The sequence below is a fragment of the Malaclemys terrapin genome, chromosome 7 (genome assembly GCF_027887155.1).
Source record: "Malaclemys terrapin pileata isolate rMalTer1 chromosome 7, rMalTer1.hap1, whole genome shotgun sequence".
In the NCBI taxonomy this organism is placed as follows: domain Eukaryota; kingdom Metazoa; phylum Chordata; order Testudines; family Emydidae; genus Malaclemys; species Malaclemys terrapin.
In genome coordinates, this window is record NC_071511.1 from 102012862 (window position 1) to 102038337 (window position 25476).

General features: G+C 39.1%; 1 protein-coding gene across 2 annotated transcripts in view; it reads left to right on the top strand.

The window, feature by feature from the left end:
- TCERG1L (transcription elongation regulator 1 like) overlaps nucleotides 1-25476 on the top strand; it is a 225551-nt gene that overhangs the window by 158222 nt on the left and 41853 nt on the right. For both annotated transcript variants that reach the window (XM_054033548.1, XM_054033547.1), the window contains exons 5-6: nucleotides 9410-9535; nucleotides 22908-23002. In XM_054033548.1, coding sequence (XP_053889523.1) covers nucleotides 9410-9535; nucleotides 22908-23002 — 221 coding nt within the window. The remainder of the gene's footprint in view (nucleotides 1-9409; nucleotides 9536-22907; nucleotides 23003-25476) is intronic.

Sequence of the window (25476 nt, forward strand, 5' to 3'; positions counted from 1 at the left end):
ATTCTGCACAATACGAATATGTGAAGCAGGCTGCTCAAATACACCCTGGGAACCAGATCCAACCCAAGAGTTGTATGTTTGATACTCTGCTCTGTACTGTTTCTTGCAGTTTAGGGCTATGCTATGTTTCCAAGACTCTAACCTCAGAGTTGTAGCCTCAAGCATAGTTCTCCAACCCATCTGTGGCTTTACAGTCAAACTCTCTCCCTGGCTACAAGAACCAGGCAGGGCAGCCAGACCACTTCCCCACAACACACACAAACAGAGAAGCAAGAGCCCCCACAACGACATAATAAGTCACTACCCGTTCTAGGCACCCAGCAAGGAGCACCCAGCACCCCAGACAGAGCATCCCTCAGCTGACAGCAGAACTCCCCACCCCCAGACAGGAAATGAGCACCTCAATTGCAGACCTCCACCCAGTCCTGGACAAGGGGCAGAGCCCCAAGGAGCTGTCAGAGTTACTTGGATACTGCCCCGAGATGACACCAGAGCCAATCTGGATAATAGAGAATCCTATGTCCCTAAAGGTCATTCAATGCTGCAATCATGTCGGTCTTAAGTTCTGGTACACCTCTACCTTGATATAACGCTGCCCTCAGGAGCCAAAAAATCTTACCGCATTATATGTGAAACCGCATTATATCGAACTTGCTTTGATCCGCCGGAGTGCGCAGCCCCGCCCCCCCGGAGCACTGCTTTACCGCGTGATAGCCGAATTCGTGCTATAGCGGGTCGCGTTATATCGAGGTAGAGGTGTATTCAGTATGTTTGCTGTCATTTATGTAAATAAGGTCATGTGTATTCATCAAATATGCAAATCAGGACATTGAGTCATTTGCAATAACTCTTCAGATTTCTGAACCTCCAGCAGATATGGTCTCGTTGCTCCCAGTAATGTTTCCCTGAGCATAGTTATACTTACACATAAGTTGCTTGTATTTTTTAAATAAATGTTAAATACTTCATTAGAATTTTGCAATATTCCTTAACTTAATCATAAAATGCTCACTGTATATATGAGTATGTGTTCGGTTCTTTATGGTTTGTGCTTAGGTAATACTCCATTTCTGAAGGTTATATTAAGTTCATTTTGAAAGCTTATGTTACATTATGACATTAAACCAAATCCTCAATGTTTATCTGGCATTTGCATACCAAAGCAATCTATTGCAAAAATTGCTTTTTTATGAGCATGAAGTGCTAAAAATCACAAATATTCCTTAAAGGATATGATTGCCTTACATCAATCAAGTGTATTGGGGTGAGCATAAGATACACTTAAACTGAACATGGGGACATGGTTCATACACATGAAGAAAAAAAAAAAGCCTGAATGAATTGGATGAGAGCTGTGAACTAATTTCTTCAGTCATGGTGAGGGCTGCACTATTAATTTTATTGTAGCTAAATGTGAAAATAAATCAACATCAAGAAAAGAGCTAAAGAGACCATGAAATATAGAGAATCATGTCTAAACATACAACACGCACATTGACAATGAATAGAATGAACCCCCTCAAAAGGTGTATGTATATAAATCATATGGCAAGCTATAAAGAAATAATGAAATCTATACCATAACAAATACAGATACACTGATTTCCAAAGTTAGACATACATAATTGTATTATGCATTATTGCATCTATAATTTTTGTATGCAGAGGCCTGATGTGCCTAGACATCTCACCATTTGTGTGCATATATTTGTGAGCATTTTGCATGCCTAGCTTTGAATTGCTGGCTCATTTATATCTCACACTCTGTGGTTAGTGTGACAGATATGGCAGCTTTCTTTAATATCTTTGAGATGCATTTTTAAATTAAGTTTTGGAGTCCATTGTATTAAATCAAAAGGTTATGTATTATTGTGGGCCTGGATGATCAAAGGACTATATTGAACAATATGGCAGACAAGAATGAATTTTGGGAAGTCAAATTCCTAGGAAATATCTAGGGAGAGCTGAATGCAAATTCTCCCCCTCCTGCCAATGGTTATGCAAAACCCAGCCTTTTGAAGCGGTGCCCTGAGGAGAGGGTCTGTTAATTACCTATTTCTAGGGTCCCAAGATCAAAGGCCGAAACTGTATAAAGGAGTGACACACAGATCCACAGGTATGTTTGTTCTGAGCTGAAGTTGTTATGAATTTGTGATCACAGAAAAAAAATCTTTGATGGGGTTTGAAGGACTGACACCTGCCAGAACCTGAGGTTGGAGTTGAGGTGTTCTCTGGTAAACTTATTAGCATGTGTGTAGGGTCTTTTGTATTTTTTTCTGTAATGTAACATAAAGAATAAATCTGCTTGTGTAGCAGGGCCACCCAGAGCGGGGGGCAAGTGGGGCAATTTGCCCCAGACCCTGGGCCCCGCAGGGGCCCCCACGAGAGTTTTTCAGAGCCCCTGGAGCGGGGGTCCTTCACTCGCTCCGGGGGCCCCGGAAAACTCTCGTGGGGCCCAGGGCCCGAGAGCTTCTTCCGCTCTGGGTCTTCAGCAGCAATTCAGCGGTGGGGGGTCCTTCCGCTCCAGGACCCGCTGCCGAAGTGCCGGGTCTTTGGCGGCAATTCGGCAGCGGGGGCCCCCTGCCGCCGAAGACCCCAGACCCCCTGAATCCTCTGGGCGGCCCTGCTGTGTAGTAATTTATGCTTGTAGATAATTAAGCTGTTTGTAGCCTCTGGAGAGAGTGAGAAGTATAGTTTCTTAGGCAGTGTGACTTGGTAGGGAAATCAGTGTTCACAGGGAATTGTGCAGCATGGGAAAACCCTGGTCAGGAGAGGGGAGAGAGATGGGTCTCTGCCCAAGAGAGGTGACAGCTGAGGTGTCAAGAGCCTGGAGTGGGTGCCCTTGCTGGACCACAAAGGGGAAATACAAGAGCAGTTGCACTGAATTGTGATTGTCAGGATTGCCATGGAATTATCTTCTTCATTCCTGCAAACATGAAATAAATTGCAAGCCATAGGACGGCACTGCACTAGTTTTACATTTGTGACTTTCTCATATGCATTCTAAAGCAGTTTTCATAAAGTTCTAGTTTTTTTCTTTAGGCTGCCTTGCAAGTCATGGTGGCTAAATCATGACTGGGGTTTAGGTTTTGGGTCAGATTGCTGTTCTCTCACGATTCTGGCCCAGAGATATGGAACTCTCTTCAGACTAGCTGTTCTTGTTAGATTTTCAGCATTTGGTGCTGTAACTGAACTGAATCCAACTTAGAAAGAAAGCCACAGAGAAAGGTTTAGATCTGCAGATACGAACCTGAATCTCCTCCTTCCCCTGCAAAATAAATGATGTGAAGGGATAGATTTGAGGTTCTGATTCAAGCTCATCTCTAATGTTTTTTTATTTTGTTCTCCAAATGGAAATACTTCCATTGCTTTTAACTATAGGAAATGAGAATAATTGTTGTAAGTGCTTATAATGATATTTCAGCACGTCAACAGCAGCAAAGCTGTGACTAAGGACTACAGTGCATTTCTAAAAAGATTAAATCAGTGTGGGCAATCAGAAATGAGTTATTTTGATTACTTTTTTTAATAGAAACCTGTAGTTTGAGGGTGTCAAAGTTGAAAAGAATATAAAGGAAGACAGGATATCATACTGCAGATGATCTAGGCTCAATCCTGCACCTGTCGACATCAGTGGCAAAGCTCCCATTAACTTCAGAGGTGCAGGATCAGGCCCAATATATACATTAAATGTTATCTTATCTCAGGCAAGGTCACCTGATCAATGCATTAGTTGCATATGGTGGCGGTGCGGGATTGGCCACATGTATCATACCTACGTTCAAACCCTTTCTTAGCTCACAAGCAAAAAGGTGGTCTCATCCTAATCGCCATTTGTCTACATCATTGAACCACTACTCAGGTTGTCATAATTGGAAGTCATTGTAAGTACTGAAGAACCTAGGCTAAGCTATGTGGAGGAACACAAGCAAATGTTATCAGTCAGTTGTAATAAACACTAAGTTCACTCTCATGTTAAACAAAAAAATTAAAATTAAAAAACAGCAGCTGCAAACCTTTTTCCATCACAAAAATAATGTGACCTTCTATATTCTTTTCATAGACTAGACTTTCAGTTACTCAGAGGTTATTTTTATCATCTATCTGGGATGAATTTGGATATCTGCTATAGACACTCGCCACTCTGATGTCTCTCAGTCAAAGGCAAAAACTGTCAAGCATCGTTTGTGTTCTTGTCTTCTGTGGGTTTTCCATTAGGGAGCAGTTCTGACAGCTTGTGTTTGCGTAGGAGTTGTGCTGGTGGAGAATATCCATAGAACTACTCAATCAATTGACGCATCGGCCACACTGGGCATGGCCACTTTCCAGCCAGTGGCTCCAATTTCAGTATAAGATATCGTGTTTACATTGCACCTTCACAGCCTTCTCTTTTGGAATATGGTCTGCCACTAGGGAATAACCCATCAGAATAGTGTAGTATGGGCTTTCAGAGAATTTGGCTCCTAGAGTCTGCCTGGAAATTATAGGGAAATATTAAAATGTTGATAATATGAGAGAACAAAGCATGACATTTCCCCTCTAACTTTCATAATGAAGCTTGTCATTATCTTGAAAATGACCCTTTCAATAAATTCAAACTAGTTATCTAGCCTTCCCTGTCTATTCCTTCCTAAGGGAGATAACAAGAAACTCATTATGTACATATTGATTCTTGCCTCACCAAAATTAGAAGAGTCTAGAAGAGTGAATATCATTGTAACCTGTTTCTGTAATTGTTTAAAGTGATAGGAGAAATATTTCCTCCTTGTGATCATTAATACTATTTTACAAAGCTAAAGGAAACAATCTAAAATGGCATCCCTTGTTCTATAATAAATATTATATATTTAATTTCTAAACATGCTTATGTAGTATAAATCATAGCATAGATCTAAATTATAGTTTAAGAAATGGTTTTCCAATAAATGTGAAACAAGATTTTACTCAATATGTCAGAGGATATGGTGGGAAGGCTTTGTAAGACATGGGGACACCTTATATGAGTGGTCTTCTGTGGAGATTTTTTGTATATTCAGAGACACCTTAGATGCAGATGGTAGAACCCTTGTGAGCAGTGGTTGTTCTTCAGAGTTACTTTATCTTCTAAGACCCTGTTCTTATAAAAGTTAATGTAAGTATTGTCATTGTCTTCAATAGGAGCAGAGGCAGGTCCTAAAAGGTAATCACCACCTGAATCTCCTCGAACTGGAGAATGGTTTGATATCTTGTTAGTGATTGCCAAGTTCAAAGGCTTCTATATTTAGTAAAACACTATTTAAGGTGCCTGTCTAATGGTATCTAATTCATCTCTTCCGTATGATCTGTTTTGGAGACTTCCATTGAGTGTATCTGTATTAAATTAATTACAGTACATTGCAAAGTGATTCCTTGCTCATGCTACTCAGATGTCTTGTAGGAATTTCTTGTCACTGATTTAATGACTAAAAATAAGAAGGGATAATGAAATGCTTCTTTACTGGAGTGTTTCCCACAGCTGCTGGCAATTAAACTTTTCTGCATTTCCCTCAAGTAACCCCTACTAGCTCATCAAGGGTAATTGCTAGCAGGCAACTATCCTCCCAAAGGGATGGGAGTAGCAGGAAGAAGACTGTGGGCTGTTTTTGTTAAGAGGTTAAGCAGACCAGAGAGGTTTTATGGCATCACCAACTCTCCTATCCCTTTTGCTCCACCAAACATTCCAGCCTAGCCTGTTCATTTGACCACTTCTTCCACTAGCATTTCCTTGCTTTATTTCATGCTGCCCTTTGTGCTTGGAAATCCCTCCTGAATTAGTCCACAATGACACTGCCCTCTCATCCTTCATATCCCTCAAGACACACATCTGTTCTGATGCCTACAAGAAATCAGCCAACCATGGATGGCTAGATTGTACAGCAGTTAGGGATAGCTAATTCTATTTAGTTATTTCAGATGATTTTGAATCACCATGGGCTATGCAACCATGTGATCTTACTTCTATTACCGTCACAATATATGGGCCCTTCCCTCCTAGTGTTTTTCACACTTACTTGTGTGTCTGTGCAACATTACGTACAATGTGGTGCCAGTTCTGATGTGGTCCTTTGGATGCTACCACAATACAGAGATAAAAGTGCACCTTACTGTATAATGCATTCCTTTCCCATGTATTGCATGATTTAAGTCTTTTTGCTTCTGTTTGAATCCTGCTTGATGTAAATCTTTGTTTCATATTGAAGACTTGCAGAGACCCTTTTCTTCCTGCTGCACTAGCTCCCAAGGTATTTCAAAAAACAGTGCCATTGACATGCAGCCACTTTGGATCAGAAGGTAACCCCACCACAGCATGAACAGAACACAGGCCCAACTCCTACTATTATGGAAAAGTGCTATTAGATCATTAATGTCATTAGATCTGAGACATGCCTCAGATTTTAAGATCTAAGCTGAAAGTCCCTCGTGCAGAGTACACACATGCACAATATGCAATGTATCAACCTCAGAAGGTTGAAAGGCTGGAATTGAGCCTGTGGTTAAAGGAAACTATGTATTCCAAAACTATGTACTACTAATATACCAGTAGTTTTAAATGCCAATAGCAAAAGCAGCATATACTCATCACTTCTGACCCCAAAATAACTGTCCATCTCCGTAGGTTCAGATCCTTGCTCCTAAATAACTCTGACAGTTCCACAATGCTCTCAGCACGTTTGGACTCTCATTTGGTCTATGGTTGCTCCATATTCCTGAGGTCTCTTAGAGCTGGAAAGCATCCCTGCTGGGCTGGTGCCACTGGTATCTGCTTTGCTTTCACAACACAAAAATGAAACAAAGTTGAAATGAATAAATCACTTTACCTCTATCCTGTGCCATGTTATGATGTCTTAGAGCCATCCTGGTTTATACTAGTTTGTTATAAAAATGCATCACCGGCAGTATTCACTGAACTGCAAAAATCTATCCCATCCTTTTAATGCCTTAAATAACTCCTAACTCTTTCTCGAGTACCTGTCATTTTTGGCAGAGCTTTTATTTATTTATTTATTTCATTGTCCTAGGTAGTTCCTTAGTAAACCCTTTATAAGAACTTTTCCTTTCTAGTTCTATAAAGCATTATTACTTTAATAAATTATATATATATATATATATATTGCCATTTCTGCTGCAGTAAAAGATCAAGTCTTCTAAAAAATAGAGCACCATTAAAATGACTTACTGTGTTTTTTAAATCCTTTTCAACTGTGAGCAAAATAGACCTCATGGTGCTGGTTTGTAGCCTAAAATCCAGTGTTTATCTGGGAAAATGTAATTGATAATAGAAGAAACAATGTATTAAAATTGCAACTTTAAATCTTGTTAACTGGAAAAGACAATAAATATTAGTCAGTGATCTTGGAGATGTATTTTTGTAGAGATTCTGGCCCAGACCAGGCACGCCCAGGTCTGTGCATGGGGATCTTTCACTGCTTCAAAGTGGCATAATCTCCAGTCTCCATATTGAAAGGTGAATTTGGGTGTTAAGCGTTTTCCCCACCAACAGGAAACCAATTAAAGTTAAAGCAGCCTGAGCACTCATTACATTTTCTGCAGACTCCTCTGTACTGTAGAAACTCCTTCAGTAGTTCAAGAGTCTGTGGCAGGTAAAAGAGTTTATCCCTGGCAGTTTATCCCTATTGGGAGCCAGAACCTCATTTGTGACAGGATCATTTTTTGTAAAGTGTGCAACAGAAATCAATGGGACTTTCCCTTGGTCCTAGTCCTTCCCATGGTGGGTGAGGACAATCTGTCCCTTAGAAATTAGAACTGGACAAAACCTACAGATCAAATCACCGGCTTCATTGCATGACATAGGTCACTACAATACATTCCCAGAGTTTGCCCAAAGGTGTGAGTGATTCAATTACTGTGGCTTTCACCACTTTCTGGGGCAGTTTCTCTCAGTCGAATAATAGATCTCACTATTGTCTCCTGAATATGAAAGCTGGAGGAGGTGGGTGAGACTTACTGGATTTTCAACAGGAGTAGTTTATTCTATTCTCTTTGCATGAGCATCTTATATAAAATCCATTAGGGGATATGTATGCTAAGCAGCAGAATACACACATAAATGGTTTCTTTCTGTTACTTTAAATTGACTGTTTCCAGAAGTGTGACACTTTGAACATGCCAAATCTCTTCAGTTGTCTGTGGCTAGGGTGCATTATGTATCTTTGACCACTGAGTTCTAAAGTTATTGTGGATCTAATTATAAAAGTATTTTAAATTCCTAACATTATTTTTGTATATGCTTATTTACATCTCAGATATGAATAAGAAATACTCGATTGAGTTGCTACCAATGGAATAAACAATCACAAATAGTACTTTTAAAGGAATAAGTCTGATTTAAGATATATAATTTATTTTGAGAAATGGTGGTTATAGTCAACAGCATGATCAATATTTTATATGTTAATAGTTTTGCTTATTAACCTTCCTTCAAAAACTTGTAATCAGAGAGTCAAAAGACTCCAAGTGTGTTTATGGAGTTTTTATGGATTCCCGCTACAATAAAGAGCAAGTACTACAGAAATATTCCCCACACACTACTGTATAATATAGAAAAAGGGGGGTTGACAACTACCCCAAATACAGTTATACTATTCAGTGGAGCAAAAGACTGGAAAAATCTGGTCATACTACATTATTCTTGGCCAGAGTAGACGTTATATGAGTAAACTCACACATAGCTCAAAATTAATGCTTAAGTTTTAACAATGAATTTGTCAGTAGCTCTAAATTGAAATGTATCTTAAGGACTAAGTAGCTCAGTTTTAAATAGCATAGATTTAGCAATGGAGCTGAGCGACAGCGACTAATTCATCATAAAAAATGTATTTGATTCATTTAGACTTTTTCAGTTTTTGAAGTGTCTGAGAAGATTGTGATTTTCTTGGATGTACTCTTGTTTTAAATCATTTGCCAAATAATTTTGGAGAATAATTCTTGGCCAGAAGCAGTTCACTGTGAGTAATCTGCATTAGAAAATAGAGCTGTGTTGGTTAGTTATGATGGGCAAATAGGCTACTTGGTTTATTCTGTTTCTTGATTGGATGAGCGTATCCCTGAACATTTGTTTCCTGACAAAACTGTTCCATGTTAACTAATTCTGAATCACCTTCTGTGATTATTCTCCAATATTTGCTTAAAATTCAGTCTCTATGAACATCCCTGCCAGTGAATATAGCAAACACAAAAAGGTGCGTGAAAATAAATTAGTTTAAACATTCAAATGATTATTCACAAAAATGCTTTGAAGTATTTGCCCAGTTATATTTAACGACAACTGAATAAAGTCATTTTGAAATTAGATTGCACAAGCAAAGTCCATTTTTAGTAAATGTATCTAGTGGGGAAAAAAAGTAATGTTTTCCTTATGGTCTGTATGCAGGTGCTGCTTCTAGAGTGGATGCTCATATGACTCCTTTGATGCCAACGCAAGTCACCAGGGTTGCTGCTGTATCTACACCAGCTGTGACTTTCATGGCAACCAATTTCATGGATCAGACATTAACAGGTGTGTGTAGGTTTCAGTGTACTTATTATATTACTAAACCATATGTTCCATATTTGTGTACTTGTGACCGAATCATATTTCCCATACTGCATAGTAATGCAAAACTGAAAAAAAAATGCTGTGCAAATTCTACAGAATTTACTCTGGTTATTTAGGAGCTTGTTCAAAATATTTTAGATCCTGATTTCCCTGCTTGGCACTTGGCAGCAGCTTTGCATTTGGTGGTGCAAAAGATTAATTTCTGGAGCCATTATTAGACCTCTCATGTTCCACGTCAGTAGTGTCACGGTTGGTCTGTAGAGTCAGACTGTCTGAAACCACAGAGGATGCTTTTTGATGTGCTCCGCTGATCCAAGTATTGTGTCCACAGCCATCTAAATGTGCATGTGTTTGAAGGTGAGAGGATGTGGTTGGAAGGAGGGGAACTGGTCCTTCCCAAAGGTGTGAAAGATCCTCGAGGCTTTGTCTTAATTCATATTTACATATGGCAAGTCATGGTTAAAGGGAGACTGGAATTTGATGTGAAATTGTAATTATACTTTTCTAACTATGTGAAATACTGACTGACCGACCATGAATACAGCTTCATTTTAGTGTAGGATGACTGATTTTGGACTAAGCAAAGTGCTTTCTCTTCCTTATTAGAATGAGGGGGTGAATTGAGCTGAGGCACCTCATGATGCTGGAAGAATAGATAAGCCATAGGTTCTCCAGCTTGTCCATACCCTGACCCCATGTTACAACAGAAAAAAGTTTCAAGAACTCCCCTCCCCCATCTAGCATAAAGGAAGAGAAAGCGGTTGCAACCTCCCCCTCCTCACCCCCCCACCATTTGGACATGTCGGTAAGCACATGTTCTAGGGCATATTTTTTTTGAGAAATACTGGGGCCTATTCAAGAATGAATAGCTTCTAGTCCTGGTTAATTATATCAGATCTTTTATATTTAAGCAATATTAGCACAAACAATGTGTTGCACTCAGAGATGTAGAATGAGATGGTCACATTTCAGAAGCTGATCTACGTTTTTGTGCTCAGAAATTACAGTGCAGCCATGTTCAAGTCACCTAAATTGTGCTGGTAAAATACACCTGGGATAAAAATTAAGGTCTGGAGTAGGCTGGACTGAAGGTTTGTCCCATGGAATACATAATTATGGGCTGTTCTATACAAATACATTAATGGAATCATAGGTTCCCCTGAAGAGGAGAGTTGACTATTTTCTTGTTACGTCTGTTCCCAAATAAGATCTTCTGATTTATTTGTGATTGCACTGAATATTCTCTCTGTCTGTCTTTCTTACACATGTCCACACACAGTTTTCAGGCATTAGTCATATTTTCATCGAGAGATATTTTGGAAAACTTCAGAGAAGTTTGTGTGTTTCCTTTTTGATGTATTTCAACTCAAATGTGTTTGTCTTTCTTCAGTCATGATCTACTCTTCAGACTGCTTTCATCTCCTGCAGAGTTATGTTGCTTGGAGACCCAAAAAAACCCTGCATGTGAATCATTAAGAATGAGAGGACTGTGCTAAATTGTGTTATGTTTCCTTGTTGAAAGCAAATCCTTTGGAGTAAATAGACTTTAATACTGTTTAAGGAATGCATTGAAAGTGAGATGAAAGTTTACTCAGAGTCTTTCTGATATGCAGTTGTGTAGCCAATTGCAGGTGGGTAACAAGATTTATAGTTGTTCTGAGACCCCATTAATAATCTTCTTATTGACAGACTGAAAAACAACCAACCTCCCCATTTTATCCATCATAATGTTTGGTGATTTGATTGTATAGAGCCTTTTTGTGACTATCAATATTTTCTGTAAGGCTGGTATGACATTTGTTCAATAGGTTTCCTCAATCAAACAAGCACTATTGCGCCAGGCTCATTGAAATGTCATAGGTGTAGAACAGCAATCATTACATTTTCCCACTTACCCATGTAATGTAAATAAGATGAGCATTATACTTTTGCTTCATTTTTTCTTATAAATATAAAACTCATTCATCTTTCTCAGTTTTTCTTGTTTGATTTCCTGGTAATTTCAGTGAAGGAAAGTCATGCCATGAGTTATTCTTTAATATTATCCAAGATGACACAACAGTATTCCCATGGATTACTACAAGTTAGCACTTTCAGTGGTCCTTGTCTTCAATGGAAAAATCAAATTAATAACAATAAGCAATAACAATTCACAATTGTGCAGGGCCTTTCATCCACTAATCTCAAAGTGCTTTACAAAGGTGGTTAAATACGATTGTCCTCATTATGCAGATGAGTCACACAAAGATAGAATGACTTGCCCAAGGTCACAAAGTGACTAAGTAACAGAGCTGAGAACCCAAATCTCTTACCTTCCAGTGTGTTGCCATATCAAAGTTTCTGTTTGAAGAAATATAGAAGGTAGCATGCACGAGAACTGTGCAATGCTTTCTTGATTGTTGAAAGGGCTTCTAGGTTAGATTACACCTACCTGTGTACCATTTTGCTCCCTTCCTGCCCCGGCTGAGATCCATCCATATGTGTTAGGGAAACTCCATCTATAGATCTCCCTTTTTTTCCATCAAAAGTGTACTGGAGCTTATTGGACCTTGCCTGCCTGGACCCTAGAAAGAAGCAAAGAGAGCAAAACACCACTGTGAGGTGTTTGCAAAGGAGTCAGAGGAGCCTCCATTTTAAAAGTTCCCATCTATGCAGGATACAGAACAAAGGGGAGAGAAAACTACCTTGAGATGAAAACATCCCTAAAAAGGTCAGAATTTGAATCTTTATAAAACAAAACAAAACATAAACTTTCCGGGGAACTAGATATCTCTTTCTTATCATATGTATCATAAATGTATATTCTAGCTAGGACGATAACTGTGCAGTGCTGCACTTTGTGTATTCTGACTGTACTACAGTAGTTCTTGGTATCTTTGCCAAGTTTGAACATTTTCAGACCTTGAGTAAATGCATAAATGAAGTGACCTCTAAAGGCAAATAATTAAAATGGATAGAAGGAAATAGTTTCCTACACAGTGTGTAACTAATCTGTGGTAATTCCCTGCCACGGGCAAATAGTTTGGGGGAATTCAAAAAGCAATACACCTTTTAATGTTTGCAACCAGATGTGCAAGTGTCAGAATGTCACAAGGATTATAAACTCTCATGCTGGGCAAATACACCTCTACCCCGATATAACGCGTCCCGATATAAGATGAATTCGGACATAACGTGGTAAAGCAGCGCTCCGGGGGGGGGAGGGGGAGGAGAGGGTGGTTGCGCACTCTGGCGGATCAAAGCAAGTTTGATATAATGCGGTTTCACCTATAACGCAATAAGATTTTTTGGCTCCTGAGGACAGCATTATATCAGGGTAGAGGTGTAATATGGGGAGATACAAAAGGGAAGATATAGTGAACATCTTCTCAATGTTTTTTTTCCCCACAGAACACTGTTGCATAACTGAGCTAGTGCTCTGAGTGAACTTTTCCCTGAAACATCAAATACTTGCCACTGTGGTAGCCAAGGTACCAAAAAAGGCCCCTGATTCTGAAAAAGACTGAAGCTTGTGCCTAAATTCATGTATATGAGTGGTTCCATTGATTTAAATAGCTAGGTCTACTTACATCTATAAAGTTAGTCATATGCTTATGTATTAGTAAAATCAGAGGTTAGACACAAAACAGTGACATCTGTTCCGGTACAACTATGTTTCTCTGGTAATTATATTTCATAACCACACACATTTAAATAATTCAATGACCAATACTAAATATACCTTTCCTTATCGTGATTGTCATTGACAGAGGGGAGCTACATTGTCTGTAGGCAAAAATACAGTGAAACCTTGATGACTCAAATGTCATGGGGGACAGGTGAATACATTAGAGTATTGAGGTTCTATAACTGAGGAGAATTTGAATGTGATTAATGGACTTTGTTAATATGACCCTGTTTTAGAAAATACTAAGTTTCAGATAACTGAAGTGCATATAATCCAGATTTTAGTGTACTGTAGTGACAGATTCACTAGCATCACTCACTAGAACATTTTTAAATTCAGATTATATTCACCGCAAATATTCTATAGAACACTGTACAACAATCTACATAGATAATACTGATTTTTTTCCTCCATCACAAGTAACACTTAATGGCCCATTAGTAGCTTTTCCTTCTGTCAAAATATAAGTCTAAATAAGGAATTTTACAAAAGTGATAGCCACAGCATAATAAAACTCACTTTCTTGAGTCAATGCTAAAACAGGAGAGATGGTCCTCTGAAAAGTTCATTCATTTATCAGACTTACTAAGAGAAGTGATATATAACTGACCGCATACAAATACAGTATGCTTAGTTATTTCAACTGGATTGCATCTAGTAAAGCCCCATCTAATTCTAGAAATACCTTTAAAATCATTAGGGTGGATATGTTTTATCTAAATGAGTTATATCTCTAAATTTTCTGTTAGCAACTGGGATTGGGAACTATTTTATTCTATTCTGTTTGTTTTACATAGGTTCTTGTACCACTATCATTCTCTAGTGTATTAAGTAATGTGACTAACAGCTGTCACATGTGGTTTGTTCTTTCTCTCCCCTTCTTCCTGGGGGAAGAATTGTGTGTTCAGTGTAGTGTTTTGTTTTAGTAAAGTTTTTTGTTTTTTAAAAATGTATATGTTGCACTTAAAACAGAAGGTGGTGAGGTTTGTGATGGCCCTTCATTCCCGGACGAGTTAATTCCACAGTCTGACCGGCCCACCAGGAAGCTCTATTTCCTGCACAGATGAGTGTTATCCTTGTGGTAGAAAGAACAAGGAGTACTTGTGGCACCTTAGAAACTAACACATTTATTTGAGCATAAGCTGAAAGTAAGATGAAAGTTTACTCAGAGTCTTTCTGAAGCCCACTTCATCAGATGCATGTAGTGGAAAATACAGTAGGAAGATATATATAGATATAGATAGATAGATACACACAGAGAACATGATTATTTATATACCGAGAACACCCTGATATCACTACAAAAGTTTTTTTTTTCTCCTGCTGATAATATCCCACCTTAATCAATTAGTCTCATTAAAGTTAGTATGGCAACACCCATTTTTTCATGTTCTCTGTATATATATCTGTCTTCCTATTGTATTCTCCACAGCTACCATTCTGGATTCTTGTGGTAGAAAGTCCTGTTGCACCTGAGTAGCAGAGTTGTTAACCACAACAGTCTTCATCCCAGAAGTTTAGGTGATCTAAAAGATGCCCTGAGCCCACACCACTGAAAGCTTTGAAGATTAGGACCAGTATCTTAAACTGGATATTGTCTTGGAAGTCAGCATAGAGAGTGGAGGACAGCATGTCAACAAGAATTATCAAAGGGCTGAATCACAGCCTAGAGATTAGCTTGAATTATTTTTCTTCTGTCTTGAAAAGAGTGTAGGAAGGATCCAGAGGGTGAGAGGGGTAGTATGATGAAATGAGAGAAGAGATTTAGGAAGAGAAATAATATATATGGCTTTATAGATGCAAGAACTGGATGATAATAATGCTGTCTAAGGAATCTTGGATCTGAGGGTCAGCATATAAGATGGTGTAAATAGGCCATGCTCTATTGTTTTCATTGATGCTTTCCTGCTTTACAACCAGCTGAGGATCTGGCCCTGAATCATTACAGTTAATTAGCATAAATAATAGGAATAGCATGCATTCACATGAATGCTGCCTTTCCTACTTGGGTTTGTTTTCTCCTTTTGGTTAAATATGTAGCTCAGTATAGTCCTATTGTTAATAAAATGTGTACAGACATTAGCACATACTATTAGCAACATACTATTAGCAACCATGATAATGTTGCTGATGCAACTTACTTTTACACTGTAAAAGTATATTAGTCATTCAGCTCTATCTGCAAGAAGTTGGAGAAATAAATTATTGTTTTTGCACAGTTTCCAGTATACCAGTAGGTGGCAGTAAAGCAACTACAGCAGTATATCATTGTTAATTACGGTGATAAGTTTAGAAAAAAATGTCTGATTATGCTGAAAATATATAATGGCATCATTAGTGTTATACAGTGGAATATTTTATACACTTATTTCAAATTGAAGTGGAAAAAGAATTGATTAAAAGGAGAAGAATAAATCTGTAGAAGAGAAATGTACCAACTGGAAGAGAGGGTAAACATGCATCTTGTTTGATGTCCTTCATTTCAGTAGATAAGATCAATTTTCGAGGTGTTCTGTTAAGATTCCCCATATAGGCAGCGCAGGCTTCCTTCCCACTGTGTAGAGTGGATTCTCTAAACCTTACTTTCCTATCTGACAAATCCAATTCTAATGGATTGTTTTTCTAGTTCTTAGGCTGCCTCATTAATTCAACATGACTTGAGCTGAAAGAACAATTCTCAGCTAGATGTACTCTAGTTCTACTGCAATTTCTTTGGTCAGATGCAGGGATCATTTGGCTGAAAATCTATGGCCTGTGCTGTACAGAAAGTTAGAATAGAGGGTTTTGAGGGTTTTTTATGGCTTTAAAATCTGTGAAACATGCAGTGAGTCTGGTGAAGTTAGACCTTTTTTCCTGTTTATGAATGGTCTGTTGTCAGAATGTTGAATTCCTTCACTATTCAAAACTGTTTTCCAAATGTTTTGTGCAAACATATTGTCACATGGGGTCTCTCATGTGGGCAGACCTAGTACCTGAAGCCAGAGTCCACAGTCACGGGACAGGAGTCAAGAGTCAGCTGGGTCAGGTTACTGGAAGGTCTGATGCAGGAGGCAAACTGGAGATCAGAATCATGAGTCGGGAACCAGAGTCGGATCAGGTCAGGATACCAGTGGATCAGAGACAGAAGACAAACTGGAGGTTGGGAACCACAAGTTGGATGCCAGAACTTTCACAAAATAATTCCTAGAGCATAGCTTTTAGAAAAAACATCCAATCTTGCACACACACAACAAATCTAATCTTGAATGTTACCATCCTGGATCATACTTCCTCTCCCCACCACCCCATCCCCATGAGCAGTACTATAGAATTTTAGGATATTTTAAAGCTTTTCAATTCCTCCTTTCCACAAGGAAAAGCATTATATTTTGGCTATATATGTAGAATGTAACAACCAGGTTACTTCTGACAGAAGAAAAGAAAGAGAGACACAAAGGTCTGGAAGCCATACTTATTGCTTAACATTCAACTCCCTCTTATTGCTTTCACATAAAGTCATTGTTCTTTGTGAGTATGTGTATAATCCTATCTGCAGAAGAATGCAGTCACATATCTTCCAATTGAGTATATTGCACTGGTGCCAGGATTCTGTCTGGAGTGGGAGATATTTGGGTGGAGCGAAGGTTAGATGCCCATATATACAAAAATACAAGAACATTGACTGAATTTGTAGGCCTCCATTTTTTGTCACCTTGTCACCATTCACTAATGTCAGTATCTCAGCAGCAGTTTAGTAATTGTGTGTGCTCTCAGTCTTAGCTGCTTGGGATGTAGTCATGTCTTTGTGTATCTCATTTGGTTAATTCCTGCCATTTCAGGTCTATGAACAAGGTGTTGAGGAGTTGCTTAGTTAAGTGTCCCATCCCATATTCAACAATATTTCATATATGTACCAAATGAATTTATTCTATTTACCAATTAAGTTACAACTGTGACTGTTTAAACTTACTATTGCTTTCTTTCTTTCCTTTGAGCTCCTCACACACACTTATAAATATATACATTATATATATAAATACATATGAATAAGAAACAAAGAGATCTTGACCAATTTTGAAACCAGACAGTGATTAATACTAAATAAAACATAAAATAGCTTCTTCCTTGGATCATCCAAGTCAGAAGGAAGAACTGGAGGAAGGGCTATTGTGATTTCCCCCTAAACTGGGAGGGAAAAAATCACAATCCCCATTTTATTAGGCATTCATGAACAAAAGATTTTGCCTCACGTTTTCTTGCTTCTGATTATAATTATGTAATTAGGAGTATTTTGTTACTTTACCTTTATAGTCATCTAGTGTCTTGACTATTCCATCATGAAATAATTTGTTTTCCACACAGGGATTATTTCTTGACAAGAGCATCAGAGTTTGTAGAAGAGCACAAAGCAAGGAGTACTTAGACATGTTATATTTTACACTAGCGCTAACCCTCAGAGAGCTATAGAATAAGTTCTGCTGTGCTAGAATAGGCCCAGCACCAGAGGCAATTATGTGTGTAAAAAGCCTAGATACTCAGGTTAATCCACACGCCGCTGAAGTTGCAGCAAAATCAATGTCTATTAAAGAAGTACCGTCTACAAAAGGAAATTTCTCCAGTTTTTTCAGCAGGCACATTAAGAATATTTAATTTAAAAATCCCTATCGGTGGGGTAGGAATTTATGAATAACACATTTTGTTTGTCCATTGCTTCTGCAGTTTCAGATAAAAAGTTGAACATCTGGAATTTCACTGGTAAAATACAAGCAGAGAACTAAACCTATTGTGGTATTGAAAATAAAGAGAAGACAAACAACCAGAAGTTGGCTCTGAGGCTGACACTGAAGAGAGAATCAAACTAATGGAAGATATCATAGAGCAGAGCTAATGGACAGGAATGACTTTATGAAACAATTCAGAAGAAATTGCAAATCTGAGAAAGATTTCAGAGGTGTCAACTCTAGAACAGTGGTAACATAATATCAGAGTTGAGTCTGGATTAGGTTCTTGTAGGTGCATCCTCTATATTTCTCTAATGATGGTGAGAGTCATCTTGGAAATTTCTCTAATGATGGTGAGAGTCAGCTTGGATTCTCAAATATCACTTCTCTCTAATTTTGTTAACAAACAGGTTTTGAAGGGTTTTTTTAATCTTTTTTTTTCAAAACAAAGAACAAAATATATTTTTCAGTCTAATGAGAACTTTTACTTCAGATTAAGGAAAAGGACAAACAATAAAAACAAAAATAAAATCTTCAGGAGAGAGAGAGAGAGAGACCCGTGACTCACTCGATTACAATCAGCAACAGAACCAAAACACAAAAAGCATAGTCATGCATCAGTCCAGGATGCTCCTCCCTAAGAAGACATCTCTCTTCAATTACATATATATGCACACCACAACCTCCTTCTCAGCATGTTTGAAGTTTCATCTACCAGAATCACTGTGGTGTTCCTTTTGATTTGGGAAACTTTCTGTCTGTGAGATTAGCATGTTGAGAAATTCAATATGGTGAAGTGGGTATTCACCCACGAAAGCTTATGTTTCAATACATCTGTTAGTCTATAAGGTGCCACAGGACTCTTTGTTGCTTATAGTTTGGAATACTTACAGTCAAATTCATGCCAGGTGTGACTTCATTGTGTGATACCAGACATGAATCTTGCCCTTAATGCTTTGGTCCAGTATTAACAGATGTCTAGTGTAGGAAAATATATTTAGAGATTATTTGGATATGTAATAGCCATTCTGCACTCTTCCCTACTCTAATGGGGAAATCAATTGATAAATGTATTCAGTCTTCCTCCTGATTACCCATAACATTTAACAAGAGAACACCTAATCCAAATCCTTTCTGGAAAAAGTGATTTCTCCATCACCCCCTAAAATATATATTTTCACTTTGGTGAAGCAGTGTCAAATATTTACATGCATCCACCACTTTTTCTCCAGAGTGGTGTTCACTTTTTAAAATTTCTAGTTCATCATGGCTTTAATACAATCCGGGGAAAACGTCAAGCTTCTTGTTTCCTAGACGTATGGGATGCAAGCCCTTAGACTTGGGTGAGGGGATCTGTGAGAGGCTGTTATGTCAGATGGGCTGTTTGCATCTCTAATCTCATTTTACAATGTTAAGCAAAAACAATGTGAGTGAGATTAATCACTCTAAAAATCAGGTTCTCCTACCTATTCATTTATGTACAAAATAATGGCTGTATTGTGATTTTGAGAAGTGTGTGCTGAGGGGAAGCACACCAGCATTGGCTGGAATCATTCTTCCTGTGAAGAACGGAGGCAAATAGAATGCCAGTGGGAAGACATCACTGGAGAAATAATAGATAAAAGGAGAATGTCTCTATTCACTTACTAGGAGAGTAATGGTCAGACTGGAATTTTGTTGTGCATGATTGTTTGTGTCATTTTGTTTTCTGTTATGTGCTTGCTAACATGTTCACACTCTGGACTCTGAGTAACATCCATACTATTTGTGTGTAGTATTCTTGTATGTGGTTCTGCTTTATAATGCATTCTCGAAAGAGCATTGCAATAATCGTACTTTATAATGAATTCTCCAATAATCATTGCAAATATACCTTTTGTAAGATACTGAACAAAAGTCAGAGACTATAGTTTGCAGATTGACAACCGTTCCTGAACTCCAAGCTAAAGTGGTTGGCAACCAGGATGTTGGAATGCCCTTATGTATTGCCCTCATCCCACCAAGCTGGATCTAAGATGGAAGCATCTCCTCATCTTTATGTTCTATTGTTAACAGATCTCTTTGAGAGTTCAAGTATAAGCTATTGCTTGGACTATGAATAATCTGTTAATATTACTAAGTGACAAAATATAAAATGGCTATCTCATTGTGAAGCAGGCTTAATATTTCCTAAGGGCTCTCAGATGCACGATAGTCCCAAAGGGTGTGTTATAAGAAGACTCATTTCTGCATGATCCAGTTCTCCTTTCCATAATTTGTACAGGGCTCTCGTGATCAGAGCTCTTCATCTACGAATTTAGGAAAATATGGTAATGTTTATTTTGTATGTAAATGCTACTGCAGGAAATTTTAGCTTGGATATGTTGAAGCATCATCACTGCTTGGTGAGATGTAGTGGAGGATTCCAAACAGAGAAACCTTACAGCTAAATATCCCTGAACTTTGGAGATCTGAACTTCCTGGTGTGGGGTTCTGCAGCGTGCGGACTCACCCCTGCGGCACCTCCTGCTGGTTGTCTCTGGGAATTAGCTCTTCCAGCACCCTGGAGCGCCCCCTGCAGGCTGGTGATTCGCCTTGCCACTGGCCCCATGTCCCTCTCAGGACCCCGGTACCCCTTTCTCTGGGTTGCTGCCCCCCCAGCAGTACCCCCAGACTCTGGGTCTCTCCACCCAGGGGAACCCCCACCCACTATCCCCGCTTCGCCTCAGTCTTGGCTACTGCCCAGTCTCCATCTAGCCCCCATTCACTGGGGCAGACTGCAGCATCAGCCACTCATCACAGGCAAAGGGGTTAGGACCTGCTGCCTCTGCCTACCCATGGGCTGCCCCCTGCAACCCAGTACCTAATAGCCTTATGCTGGGCCGCAGCTTGGGGCTTTCCAGGCTGGAGCTCCCCGCCCCCTCTGCCTTTCCCCAGCCCTGCTCCACTCAGGTACCCTGTTTCTAACTCCCTGAAGTCAGGCCCTTCTCTCTCTGAACGCAGAGAGAGAGACTCTGCTGAGCTCCTGGCTCCCAGCCTCCTATAGGGGCCAGCTGGGCCTGATTGGGGCATGGCCCCACTTGAGCCTGCTTCCTCCCAATCAGCCCAGCTGTTCCCCTGCCACAGCCCTCTCCCAGGGCTGTTTTAAACCTTCCCAGGGAGGAGCGGGTGACCACCCCGCTACAGGTCCATTTGATAGATTAATAGATTTTAAGGCCAGAAAGGAGCATTAGATCATCTATTCTGATCCCTATATCACAGACCCTAGAATTTCATCCCTGCATTGAACACAATAAGTTGTGTTTGGTTAAAGCATATCTTCCATATAGGCATCCAATCTTGATTTGAAGACATCCAAAGATTGAGAAGCCAACACTTCCTTTAGAAGTTTATTCCAGTGGTTAATCACCTTTACTGCTAAAAATTTCTAGTGAGAAGTGGCAATCCTGAATTCAGATTGTGTAATACAGTGTATAGGGCATATATCTCCACTCACTCACTCACACTGGGGTAATTCCAATTAAGTCAATTGAGTTTCAAAAGCTTAAAGCTACTGGAAGTAAGAAGAGAATCACATCCAATACAATGTGATTATGGAGGGAGTGCAAGTTAATGATGAAGGAATCAATAAATAGACATATCAGGGAAAGGAGAATGAGGAGAGACATTCTCTTTTAAGGATCAAAAATAGTCCAGATCTTATCTTTTCTGGAGCTAAATTTGTCAATTAACAGGGGGAAATTTGTGTGTGCGCGCATAGGCCTCGCTGTCCACTCTGCTACTCACCAGTGTAACTTCATTGTCTTCACTGAGTGGCAAAGTAGTATTGTAGGAAAGAGCCAAAGTATCCTATTATCCATTTTGAACACTTTTTATCACACAAGTCAGGGGCTATTTCTCCACTGCCTGTACTCCTTATGTTGCTGTTTGCCCTATACAAAAGTGAGTGTAAGATGCACTATTCTGATAGGGCATTATTTTACACCCAATTTGCAGTCACTTTGTATGGGTATAATGGGGTTAAGGTACACAGCAGTAAATAGAATGAAATCTGTAGTACTGAAGACCACTCTAATTATGAACCTCCTGTTTTAAAGAACAACTTTAAGATATCCCCAAACTTATTGAATGCATTTTTATACTTCCATTTATTGAACCACTTCTGTTAAGCAGCCAGACTTCGGTCAGTCCCTTAAATGTTTTCTTAAAACAATTTCACTGTATTGAGGAGACGATAGCCCAACAAACTCTGGAGACAATGAACTTCCAAAAGATTTTCCAGTTTCTTCCATGCTCTAAGCAGCTAAGGACAAATGATCATGCTTCTGTAGAAGTCAAAGACAGTTTTGCCATTGACTTCCATAGGAGCAGGATGGAGACTACAGTACAGTAAATAATCAGCAAGTTACGGTGTGTTTGAATGTATCACAGTAAAATATATTACTGTATGTCAACATTTTGTAACGTAATATAGTCCTTTCCTTTTGTGTGGGGAGGGAATTTTGAGGTAGGTAGGAGAAGATTCAGAGCTCCATGGAGTTCTCTATATTCCTTGTTCTAGAAAAAACATGCTGTCCTGAATTGGATGATGTGCTAGGATGGAATTCATAAATACACAGTCCAGACAGCTCATGAATGCTTATATTTCCTATATTTGCCAGCGCTACAGGCTCATTGTTCTATCCCTGACCTAGCATTGTTAGTATAATGTCACCCCAACATCTTATAGAGGATTCCAGCTGGTCCTGTGATGTGGCCACATTCGCTTGGAAACTGAATAGATCACTTCTACCAAACACCACAATCACTCATTTTAAATAATGGAACATTTTGTCTCCCCATCCAGCTTATTCACTAATGGGGACTCTGTCTTTACAGCTAAACTCTAAGTTCCAAAGTGATAGAATATAAACTCTTGAGATATCTCAGTGGGTCATTAGAAATATGTTTATTGTGAATTTAAATATATATATATTTTCCCTTACAGATAAAGGCAAAGAATCAAGCAGAGCCTCCTGCCCACCAACATTGATTTTACATACCGACAGGAAAAGCAAACCAACAGAGAATGATGAGGATAAGGTCTGATTCTCATTATGGATTCTGTTCTAATTTTTAAAATATTGAACTGCGGAAATCAGAGATTGAGTAAAGGACTATCATGATCTTTCAATGTACCCATCCAATCTCTCTGTTTTGTAACCTTGTACCTTCTAAATCATGTTGGGGAGTGAAGGAGAGGAGACATAAAGGTAGCACTTTAATACAGACCAGCTATTTTTGTCCCTTTATATGCCAATTTAAATGACTTGGAGAATCAGGATCCCCAAGGCCCCAACATCAAGCATCTAGAGATCCCCAAACTCCAGATGTGTGTGCAGAAATGTCCACAAGCCATGAGAGAGAAGTGCACCAGGACTGATTTTTAGGGCCCTACCTCACTGTCATTGCAACACTTCTAAATTTGATATCCTCTGTGTATGTAATTAATATACTTTTACTCCTTCTTAAAGATAATTAATGAAGTAATTACATAAAGATAATAATTATATATATATGGATTACAAATGTTAATGATCATTAAACTTTTATCTAATGTAAGATTAGAGATTAACAGCAACACCGGCATTGTACATATGTAGTATTTGTGTAGCTTTTTTATACCCAAATTCTTTCTCAGTGGATTGCAAAGGATATGAAGAAAGTCCAGAAAAGAGCAACAAAAATGACAAAAGGTCTAGAAAACATGACCTATGAGGGAAGATTGAAAAAATTGGGTTTATTTAGTCTGGAAAAGAAAAGACTGAGAGGGGACATGATAACAGTTTTCAAGTACATAAAAGATTGTTACTAGGAGGAGGGAGAAAAAAATTCTCTTTAACTTCTGAGGATAGGACAAGAAGCAATGGGTTTAAATTGCAGCACTGGAGGTTTAAGTTGGACATTAGGAAAAACTTCCTAACTGTCATGGTGATTAAGCACTGAAATAAATTGCCCAGGGAGGTTGTGGAATCTCCATCATTGGAGATTTTTAAGAGCAGGTTAGACAATCACATGTCAGGGATAGTCTAGATGATACTTAGTCTGCCATGAGTGTGGGGGACAGGACTAAATGACCTCTTGAGGTTCCTTCCAGTCCTATAATTCTATGATATAAGGTCTGAATCAAAATCTTTTAAGATCTGTGGAAAGACTTACTTTCCTCATGAAGACAATATGGAGATTAAACAGCTAGAGCCAAATTAGGGATGTCTGTAATGAATGAGCTGGCGTGGGACAGTCCTACCCTTATACTCAGCACCTCACCCTCCGCACCTCCATGCTGTAGGTAACAATAAGGAGTCTGCTTAGTCCCCTTGAGAACAAGAGGAGACCACTCCAACTACTGGCAGTGTCACACAACTCAAAGGTGATATGTGTGGCCAGCCTCTTCTCCTCCTTTCTTTTCTCCCTGCCCCACCAGTTTACCCCAGTAAGGCAGCGCTGCACAGAGAACACCCTCAACCTTTTGGAAAGATAGCAAGTGCCGCTGTTCAGTGTGTTTCATTCTCTCCACTCCCATTCCTATTCCACCTGCCCCCAGCACCTTGGAGACATTATGCTTTATATAATCATAATATCTCAGTCCATCATCCCTCAGACTGCAGCTGCTCCAGAGTGCTGCACTGGTTCTCAAAAGCATTGTTGAGTGCTTAAAATTTGTAAAGTACTTTGAAGATTAAGAGCTCTGTATATGTGCTTATTATTTTTTAATCATATTACATCCTCTCAAGCATTGACACTGCATGGGAGCTATCATAGCATCCCCTTCCTCCGTTCCATTCATTTCTTTAAGCTACTGATATAAATTGATTTTTTTAACCCTTAAAACACTTATTACCTGTAGCTTTCCAGACTACCTGATAAATAAATGTTTAGGAGATTGCCTGTCTGCAATTTTCAAATAGTTAACTGGTCTATATATGCCAGGCTTCCAGCTAAAGGGCAAAAATCTCTCCGTGCAATGGCTGGTATCATAAGAACTGTTGTCAGACATACACACAGGCCAGTGGAGAATCACTCTCAACAGCATTATTCTTGAGCAAAGTAAGGCAAAATTGTCTACAAATAGTAGATGACTGAATTATTAATAGAAATAACTGAATTATTAACTTATGCAGAGCACCCTCAACCCCCCTGATGCCTGACTTCCAGCAGTTCCAGTTGCTTACCATGCAAACTGCCTCCTGCAACCACATGCTCTTCACTGCCAAACAAAAGTGTTTTGCTGCCAACCCAAGGCACAAGCACCAGCACCCCTTCCCTTCTAGCCTTTTCCTCACACCTGTCCAGATGTGCAAGTTTTCTTTGCCCCTGCATGTTCCCTCAGAGCACTCTGCACTCTTAGCTGGCCTTCTGGTTCCAAAGCCCCACCTGATCCTGAGCTTACTGAGTATCCCAATCCACATGGTTGGTTGGTTGGTTTCTTTCTTTCTGATGATGATATGGCCTATCCTAATTATGGTGAAATGCACAAAATTATACACAGTATTCCATGTGAGCTATAACCTGTGCTG